Source organism: Ascaphus truei, chromosome 20, assembly GCF_040206685.1.
Source record: "Ascaphus truei isolate aAscTru1 chromosome 20, aAscTru1.hap1, whole genome shotgun sequence".
Taxonomy (NCBI): Eukaryota; Metazoa; Chordata; class Amphibia; order Anura; family Ascaphidae; genus Ascaphus; species Ascaphus truei.
In genome coordinates this window covers 24,609,108-24,620,097 of record NC_134502.1, presented here as the reverse complement: position 1 = coordinate 24,620,097, position 10,990 = coordinate 24,609,108, and the positions used below count along the sequence as shown (strand labels likewise).

Here is a 10,990-nt window from a genome sequence, read left to right as displayed (position 1 = left end):
GTGCCCAGCTATGTAATAATATTATCATGTGGCAGGCAGTGCCCAGCTATGTAATAATATTATCATGTGGCAGGCAGTGCCCAGCTATGTAATAATATTATCATGTGCCAGGCCAGGCAGTGCCCAGCTATGTAATAATATTATCATGTGCCAGGCCAGGCAGTGCCCAGCTATGTAATAATATTATCATGTGCCAGGCAATGCCAGCTATGTAATAATATTATCATGTGCCAAGCAGTGCCCAGCTATGTAATAATATTATTATGTGCCTGGCAGTGCCCAGCTATGTAATAATATTATCATGTGCCAGGCAGTGCCCAGCTATGTAATAATATTATCATGTGCCAGGCCAGGCAGTGCCCAGCTATGTAATAATATTATCATGTGCCAGGCCAGGCAGTGCCCAGCTATGTAATAATATTATCATGTGCCAGGCAATGCCAGCTATGTAATAATATTATCATGTGCCAAGCAGTGCCCAGCTATGTAATAATATTATCATGTGCCAAGCAGTGCCCAGCTATGTAATAATATTATCATGTGCCAAGCAGTGCCCAGCTATGTAATAATATTATCATGTGCCAGGCAGTGCCCAGCTATGTAATAATATAAACATGTGCCAGGCAGTGCCCAGCTATGTAATAATATTATCATGTGGCAGGCAGTGCCCAGCTATGTAATAATATTATCATGTGGCAGTCAGTGCCCAGCTATGTAATAATATTATCATGTGGCAGTCAGTGCCCAGCTATGTAATAATATTATCATGTGGCAGGCAGTGCCCACCTATGTAATAATATGTGCCAGGCAGTGCCCAGCTATGTAATAATATTATCATGTGGCAGGCAATGCCCAACTATGTAATAATATTACCATGTGCCAGGCAGTGCCAGCTATGTAATAATATTATTATGTGGCAGGCAATGCCCAGCTATGTAATAATATAAACATGTGCCAGGCAGTGCCCAGCTATGTAATAATATTATTATGTGGCAGGCAATGCCCAGCTATGTAATAATATTATCATGTGCCAGGCAATGCCCATCTATGTAATAATATTATCATGTGGCAGGCAATGCCCAGCTATGTAATAATATTATCATGTGCCAGGCAATGCCCATCTATGTAATAATATTATCATGTGGCAGGCAATGCCCAGCTATGTAATAATATTATCATGTGCCAGGCAATGCCCAGCTATGTAATAATATTATCATGTGCCAGGCAGTACCCAGCTATGTAATAATATTATTATGTGCCTGGCAGTGCCCAGCTATGTAATAATATTATCATGTGCCTGGCAGTGCCCAGCTATGTAATAATATTATCATGTGCCAGGCCAGGCAGTGCCCAGCTATGTAATAATATTATCATGTGCCTGGCAGTGCCAGCTATGTAATAATATTATCATGTGCCAAGCAGTGCCCAGCTATGTAATAATATTATCATGTGCCTGGCAGTGCCCAGCTATGTAATAATATTATCATGTGCCAGGCCAGGCAGTGCCCATCTATGTAATAATATTATCATGTGCCTGGCAGTGCCCAGCTAAGTAATAATATTATCATGTGGGCTGGGACTATGTCTGTAACAATCCTATGTGCAGCGTACCGTGCGCTGTACTATCATTGTGAAGTGCTTTGAGTCCCATATGAAATATAATAATTGTAATAATAATTAATATTATTAATAATAATTTGTGTTAGAATCAGGCACTGATGGGGACGACTAAAGTGCCTCTGCAGAAGAGCCCAAGAGGGGTCCTTCAATACAACCATTAGAGTAACCTTAGGCTACATTCAAGGGAGGTGGGTGGGTCTTTCGCTGCCAGCAATCTGATTGGTCCAAGTCAGCTTCTTACCCCTACATGGAAGTGATCTGAGGGGGCGGGGTTTAGCGCACCCAGCCAATTAGAGGGTACGCGGCGCGGAGTGGCAGCTATTCTGACCAACGAGATACGGAGTAGGAGAACGACTGAGGACTGGGGAAGCCAATCAGGTGCGGAGTGGAGGTGCGGAAGTGGTGCCTCGGTGTTTCCCGCAGCCCCCGGTCATGGCCTCGGTCCCCGGCCTCCTGCTGCTGCTCCTGGCGGCTTCGGGTCTCGGGCAGCCCCAGGACACGGAGCTCACCTTCCTGCTGCCGGCGGGGAGGCAGGAGTGTTTCTACCAGGCAGCGCCGGGCAATGGCAGCATGGAGGTGGAATACCAGGTATGTACGGTATATCATATCTATACTATATATACACACTATATTATATCTGTACTATATACACTGTATTATATCTGTACTATATATACACACTATATTATATCTGTACTATATATACTGTATTATATCTGTACTATATATACACACTATATTATACCTGTACTATATACACTGTAGTATATATATCATATCTATACTATATATACACTATATTATATCTGTACTATATACACTGTATTATATATATCATATCTATACTGTATATATACACTATATTGTATCTATACTATATATACACTATTATATCTACTATATACACTGTATTATATATATATATATATCATATCTATACTGTGTATATATATACACTATATTGTATCTATACTATATATCACATCTGCACTGTATATATACTATATATCACATCTGCACTGTATATACACTATATATATATATATATATACTATATATCACATCTGCACTGTATATACACTATATATACTATATATCACATCTGCACTGTTACATACACTATACTATATATCACATCTGCACTGTTACATACACTATATTATACATCTATATATATATCTATACTGGATATACACTATACTATATACAGTATCATATCTACACTGTATATACACTATACTAAAATAGAAAGTCTGCAGCACACTCAATAGAAAAAGATAATTGAATCTCAAGTCCTCAGGCAATCACACAAGCTCCAGAGCGACGTATGTTTCAGACCACAGCTCAAGAAAAGACCTTGTGGTCTGAAACGTACGTCGCTCTGGAGCTTGTGTGATTGCCTGACGACTTATTGAGATTAAATTACCTTTTTCTATTGAGTGTCCTGCGGACTTGCTATTTTTGTATATCTATTGGACTGACTGGTGTTCCCTGTCTTTCTGCAAGCACCTGGACCATTGATTAAGTATATTTTCTTGTTGGTATATATTTATTGTTTGAGTGCACCCAGCATTCTTTTTGTTTTGTATATACACTATATATCATATCTACACTGTATATATACTATATATCATCTACACTGTATATACACTAAACTATATATCATATTGTCTCTATTCTGTATATACACTATACATCATATTTATACTGTATATATACTATATATCATATCTATACTGTATATCCACTATACCATATCTATATATATCATCTCTATACTGTATATATACTATACATCATATCTATACTGTATATCCACTATACCATATCTATATATCATCTCTATACTGTATATACACTATACTATATATCATCTTTATCATATCTACTGTATATACACTACTATATATCATCTTTATCATATCTACTGTATATACACTACTATATATCATCTTTATCATCTACTGTATATACACTATACTATATATGATTTGATATATACATACATACTCACTCTATTGGTTGTGTAAATATATACATAATACTATCGCAGCATGGGTGTGTGTATCAGGCTCTGTAGCTATATCTCCCTTCTCTCTCAGGTGATAGGCGGGGCCGGGCTGGATGTGGATTTCTCCCTCAGCTCTCCCTCGGGTGTCCTGCTGATCATGGAGAGACGACGATCGGACGGGGTGCACACGTGAGTGACCACAGAGGTACACCAGGGGACCAACACTCTGCACAAAGCAGGGGCCAGGGGCACGGAGCCCAACTTCACCCCCAAACTCTTCTGTCTTTCTCCAATCCTTTTCCCTTTCTTTTTCTCTCTATGTCCTTTCTTTTTCTTTTCCTCTCTCTCCCCCATCTTTTCTTTTTGTCTTCTCCCTGCCCACCTCCCACTCTCCCTTTCCCTCTTTCCTTCCCTCCCTCCCTCCCTCCCTCCCTCCCTCCCTCCCTCCCTCCCTCCCTCCCTCCCTCCCTCCCTCCCTCTCACTCTTCTCTCTCTCTCTCTCTCCCCCTCCCCCCCCCCTCTCTCGCTCTCAGCGTGGAGCCCACAGAACCCGGTGATTACATGATCTGCTTCGACAACTCCTTCAGCTCCATCTCGGAGAAGCTGGTTTTCTTCGAGCTGATATTTGACAGTCAGCAGGGGGACGAGGATCCGGACAGCTGGGCTGAGATGGTGGAGCCCGATGAGCTCCTGGACATCAAGGTAGAGGACATCAAGGTGAGAAACGAGGGCGGGACGGACTATACACACAGCTCTGTCACTGCCCCCCCTCTACCATTCCTGTACAGACTATACACACCTGTCAATGCCCCCCCCCTCTACCATTCCTGTATGGACTATACACACAGCTATGTCACTGCCCCTCCCCCCCCCCCCTCTCTACCATTCCTGTATGGACTATACACACAGCTATGTCACTGCCCCTCCCCCCCCCCCCCCCTCTACCATTCCTGTATGGACTATACACACAGCTATGTCACTGGTATAGAAATTGTACACCAAAAAAAACAAGTCTGCATTCACCATGCTTCTACCCCCTCGTTTAACTCCTAAGTAAACCATGTTTATTTTAATTGGATTAAGGCGATTTTACCCCCAAATAACTGGAAAAAAAGATATTTTTATCCTGTTACGTTATTCTATCCGGTGGTGGGTAAACTACCCTGACGTAAACAAAAAGTGGAACTAAAAAGGTCTTTGTAGCTGCAGTCCAAGCAATATCCTACATGTGTTTTTTTGTAATAAATCAGTTCTGCACTGTGAGAAAATACTTGTAGCATTTTTTTTAAACAACTCTAAAAATATAATTCAATGTATTATAATGTAACAAGCATTTTTGTTTCTATAGCAACCATTTACCAAGTCGCATTCCCTTCCTCTTCTGAAACAGGCTCTGACACACCCCTTTTTTGAGCCCTGCCCTCTCTAGCAGTGCACCAATTGTATCTAGTGACTGCCTGGTCACATGATCTTCCCCACAGAACTTTGCATCTTTGGTCCTCTTCTGCTGCACTGACAGCCATTTAGTGAACCCCTGAGCCGAATCTTCGCCGATCGTCAACTTAGCTAATTACTTATCATTGTGTGTAATTGTATTGATGCGCATATTAATCACTAATTTAAATGTATTTTTTTTTCTATATATTCTCGCAAATCATGGTTTGATTCGTCGACGACACAAACGCGACATGAACACGTTGGTAGCAATTTCTCAATAAATGGATCACGAAGTGTTGGTTTAAGTTTTTTTTTGTGTTTCAGCTAATTTTCCACCTCTGGATTTTCCGTCCTGCCCTCCAGCCCCTCTCTGCTATTCCTGTATTGACCCCCCCCCCCCCCCCGTACACACGCAGCTTACACCCTCTCCCTCCTCCCCTCAGGAATCTATTGAGAGTATGAAGGCCAGGCTGGAGCGCAGCATGCAGATGCAAACCGTCCTCCGCGCCTTCGAGGCTCGCGACCGCAACCTGCTGGAGGGCAACCGTGACCGGGTCGACTTCTGGTCCGCCATCAACCTGGCGGTGCTGGTGTCCGTGGCGTTCCTCCAGGTGTACATGCTCAAAAGCCTCTTCGACGACAAACGCAAGATCCGGACGTAGCATCCCTTCTTCCTCCCCCCCACCCCCCTCTCCGGGGCGCCGGAGAGCGGACGGACAGTGAAGTCGGGCCACTCCGACTAAGCATTTCAGTGCCGTCAGCATCATTTCAAGTCTTCCGCCTGGGCCGAGGGGAAGGCCCCCTTCCGATTGTCCCAGTCGTAAATGTTCGGCCAACGTGTAGGCAATAAGGCACCCGGGCTTTGAGTCGGCATTGGATATTGGAGGGGTGGGGCAGTTTTACAAGGCTCATGTGGGCATAGTGCAGGAACGGCCAACACAGGTCCTCAATGGCCAACAACAGGCCAGGTATTGGGGATATCCCTGCTTCAGCACAGGTGGCTCAGTCTTGACTGAGCCTCCTGTGCTGAAGCAGGGATATCCCCAATACCTGACCGTGAGGACTGGATCTATTTGATCTCCCTGTGGTCTCGGACAGCCCACCTCTTTTGGTTTTAGCTTTTAAAAAAAGATCCTTTTTTTTTTTTTTTCCAGTCTGGGCAGAGCGCCCCCGAAATCTCGTCATGGTTCCACCCCAGAGGTGGCCGCACAATATTTGATTGCGCAGCACTTCCGGGATGGGAAAGCGCTGTATGAATACAAGATGATCAGGTCACTTCCAGAGGTGGCTGCATAACTGTATGGCATGTTTAACTGTCATACAAAGGCGCTGTGTAATACACAGATATTACTCAGGATCCCGCCCCAGAAGTGGCTGCAGCGTGTATGACTGTAATAGAAAGGCGCTGTATAATACACAGATATTACTCAGGATCCCGCCCCAGAGGTGGCTGCACCGTGTATAACTGTAATAGAAAGGCGCTGTATAATACACAGATATTACTCAGGATCCCGCCCCAGAGGTGGCTGCACCGTGTATAACTGTAATAGAAAGGTGCTGTATAATATACAGATATTACTCAGGATCCCGCCCCAGAGGTGGCTGCACCGTGTATAACTGTAATAGAAAGGCGCTGTATAATACACAGATATTACTCAGGATCCCGCCCCAGAGGTGGCTGCACCGTGTATAACTGTAATAGAAAGGCGCGCTGTATAATACACAGATATTACTCAGGTTCCCGCCCCAGAGGTGGCTGCACCGTGTATAACTGTAATAGAAAGGTGCTGTATAATATACAGATATTACTCAGGATCCCGCCCCAGAGGTGGCTGCACCGTGTATAACTGTAATAGAAAGGTGCTGTATAATACATAGATATTACTCAGGATCCCGCCCCAGAGGTGGCTGCACCGTGTATAACTGGAATACAAAGGCGCTGTATAATACACAGATATTACTCAGGATCCCGCTCCAGACGTGGCTGCACCGTGTATATGGGCGCTGCTGAAATGAATGCCTCGGAACCATTATCCAATATTGACTCAAACCTCAACCCCCCCCGATTGCCAATCCAACGCTACTACCCTGCACCTTCTACCTATACCAGATTTAACCTCTAACCTTTTTTAATCAGGCCAATCTGGATATTATGTGGTACAATCCATAATGAAAGTTATATAAAAGAAATGCCGTTTTTCTATGCAATATGCCTAATGCAGTATATATATATATTTTTTAATGTGTAAATATTTTTGCCGTGTTGTCTTCCATAGCTCAGGTGCTATCGCTCCTAGATAATTTTATATTTAATGGAGGGGCGAGCTTGTTTTTGGACAATCTCCGAAGGGGGAAAAAAACGCGTTATAACGCCTTCACAAGGGCTCTCCTATAAGTTAAAGGTGCCTCCCATATGCGACTTCTGTGTAAAGTAGCAGAACATGCTGCATTGCTTTACAATTAAAGGGGGGGGGACGACATTTAAACTTCACAGCGAGGCCGGCACCTCCGCCATACGGAGAAAAGTATCTCTGGAATCGGGGGGAGGGTGATATGCTGGTGCTGAAACGAATGGGGTTCAGCTGGGGAGACCCCCCTGCTTCCAACCAATAATAAAAATAAGGCTGAAATGCAATGCAGCCTGCTCTGCAGCTTTAATGGGAGTTCTTTATGATGCTCTAGAAAGATTACAAGCCTATTTTATTCAGCTCCAGTGGATCTGTGTTTTGATTTAACTAGGCCCCAAGCCTGCAGTAGTGTGTCCACATGGCAACTCCTGCTGCTTTTCTCAATTGGCTTCACCAATCAGAAGCGAGTGGTTTTCCTGGCATTCTACAATCCAAGCCTCGTCTTAACCTTCCTCAAGGTCACTTTGGTACTGTGTAACATCCTAAACGCACGTCTTCCTCGGAGAACGTTTTCGGAGATCAATTAAGCGAGACGAGCCATATTAACGTATGTTCTGGCTAATTGTAAAGGAATTAAATATAAGAAGGGAACATATATATATTTTTTTTAAATTGGTGTAATCAGACATCGTATTGGACAGCAAGGCGAATATATCTTTAACACAGAAATTTGCTGGGAAGCCATCTTTGGAGCAGCTGTAACCGCCCTGGATTCGGTCCACATCTCACCTGAACGTGCCAAGAGATTTCATTTTAATAAGGTGATTGTGCTGCTCGTTGTAGAAATTAAAATGAGGCCGTATGCAAGGGTTTTGTGTGTGGTTTTTTGTACAGTAAACTTCATTGCTGCTATGAATATATTTTGTATTTTTATAAGACCTTATTACGGGCAGTCGATTCCCCCCATCAGCGTCGGAAAAAGGCAGTGACCATTTTTAAAAACACGGCATTTAAAAGCCTGTCGAGTTTACTTCGTCTTCAGTAATTTAAATGTATTTTTTCTATATATTCTCGCAAATCATGGTTTGATTCGTTGACGACAGAAACGCGACATGAACACATTTTGGTAGCAATTTCTCAATAAATGGATCATGAAGTGTTGGTTTAAGTTTTTATTTTGTGTTTCAGGAGGGTGTCGTCAGACATTTTGGTGATGTGAATGGCAATTAAACGTGTCTTTTGTTTACGCAACGGTGTATGAATATTATATGTTACTGAACATGACCAAAAGGATTTTGCACCAGAAGTAAACGCATGGAGATGTATTTATTTATTTTACACCAGGGGTTAGTGACATTATGATATTTACAATATGTGGATAAGACGAAGGTACACAAAGGGGTCGTAGTTCATACAAGATCTGGTATATTTATAGGAAAGGGCGTTAGAACATCGGTCCAGAATATTGATCCAGAAAATGATCACAGTTAAAAATAGATGTTGAGAGATCTGATTTAATTAGTGTATAAAAAAAAATTATAGGAATAGTAATGATCCGAGGTGGGAATCAGATTAACTGTAATGTAGACATGAAGGAAATAGGTTCAAATGCCAGCATCTTTTCCAGTGTAAAATAGCCAAAGTAAGGAGAAGTATTTGCTAACTAATGCAAGACATACGGTAGCCCATAAGGTACAATTTTAAACTACAAGTCAAATCTCAATAATGCCATTTATCCCAAGACTGGCGTTTTCACAATCGCCTTTTTGTTTTTTTAAAGTCGCGGGAGATTAAAAGATGGAGGGACAAGGTTGAAAGATTCCTAAGCACCGCATAAATACAAGGCTGCCTTTATTAACACGCTTTCTGCAGAGAAGAAAAAACAAAACAATGTTAAATACAAATCACGGTTCCTAAAAAAATATCTATATATATATTTCTAATCTCTCCAACGCGGAATGACTCAAATCTAGCAAAAGTGCAGAATTTTCACTTTCGCTGATTTTTAAGGCAAAAACCACAAAAATCGTCATCCACAGGTAAGAATATTCCACGGTCGTTTTTTCTTTCATATTAAAGTTAGAGAGGGGTCGGTGGGTGTTAAAATAAGGAAGAGAATCACAAGGATTTGATACAGCTCAACCCCCTTTATAACGCGGTGCTTGGGGCCCAAAGAATCACGCCGCGTTATAAGCGGATCGCGTTAGAAATAATGGACAATTTGTATGCGTTGTACAATAAAGTATTTAAGGCGCCAATAATCGTGTTGTAAAGTATTCCTAAATACGAAAATTGGGAGCCACGCTCACATCGCGCTATAAGCGGATCCGCGTTGTAACGGACCGCGTTATAGCGGGGTTGAGCTGTATGATTAAAGCAGGGGGCGGGGCCAACTCCAATCCCTCAAGGGCCACCAACTGGTTTGGGTTTTGAGGAAATCCTGGCTTCAGCACATTTGGCTCAGTCAATTGACTCCGCCCACCCCCCCCCCCCCCCCATTGTCAACTGAGCCACCTGTGCTGAAGCATGAATATCCTGAAAACCCGACCCGCTGTTGGCCCCCTTGTGGACTGGATTTGGCCACCCACCCCCTGCCCGAATACAAACACGGGAAGGCCCCGTCACTTCCTGGTTGTTTAAATGCCTGTGACACGCGGGCCCAATCGGAAGTGGCATCGGGCATATGAACGCCATTTTTGTTTTGCTACAGGCGACACCTCTCTTCTCCCCCCCCCCCCATCTAAGTTAATTTGGGAACCCTGGGGTTGAAATTAACGGGGGTTCTGTCCCCGAGACCCCCTACTGCTCGGGAGAGACCCAGCTGAGAAAGGGGGCATGGTAGAGCTATTAAACCAGCCTCCCCCCTCCAAGAATAAGCTCTGGGAAAAGATTTCCAAATAAATCGTCCTCGTTATAATTTTGCTTCTTTAAAAAAAAAAAAAAAAATTGCATTAATTCCCTCATTTTAACCCCATTTCATAGCCAATAATGATGCAATAACAGATGTACTTGATGTTCCGTAAAGAAACTGATATCAGCAACGGTTGGGTGTTTTTTTTTTTTTTTTAGCATCTTTGGAAGTGAAGAATTGCTTTTCGGGGACCTCCGATTGGGAGAGGCACTTGTCAATCAAGTGTTTATACAATCTCTAGCCCCACCCTGAGCTGAGAGGGTAGGGTTCTGCCCGCGGAAACTCCTGCTCAAAAATGATTTCAATATACTCCTAGGCGTCACCCGCTTCTTAAACAGCGCAGTGCTTTCCAATTGTAACCACAGCATGGTTAACTCTTCTGTTTAGCTACTCCAACGCCTTGACGGAGACATCGTGTTGGGTGCAGAGAGCGGTGCAGGCCTGTGGGAAGGCCACGCTCCCAGGAGGGCAGTTGAGTGTCGACTCCTGAATTTGATGTCACGGACTCAAAGATGGAGGGTGGCGAGAGGAAAGGGGGGGTGGGGGGGTAGGAGTTTAGGTAGCAGGGTCTTATCACCAAAACTGTGGTTTGGCTGGAGTTGTGGGAGGGGGTCTCCTGTATAACGAAGAAAGAAAATAAGACGGTGTAAAAGAATTAGTGTT

General features: G+C 43.3%; 1 protein-coding gene across 1 annotated transcript; it reads left to right on the top strand.

Annotated features, from left to right (window-relative positions):
- The first annotated feature begins 1,995 nt into the window (after positions 1 to 1,995).
- TMED1 (transmembrane p24 trafficking protein 1) lies at positions 1,996 to 8,573 on the top strand. The gene is made up of 4 exons (XM_075577474.1): positions 1,996 to 2,208; positions 3,723 to 3,820; positions 4,165 to 4,348; positions 5,512 to 8,573. Exons 1-4 carry the CDS (start codon positions 2,053 to 2,055, stop codon positions 5,728 to 5,730), a joined length of 657 nt encoding a protein of 218 aa, XP_075433589.1. The 5' UTR covers positions 1,996 to 2,052; the 3' UTR covers positions 5,731 to 8,573.
- The last annotated feature ends 2,417 nt before the right edge of the window (positions 8,574 to 10,990 follow it).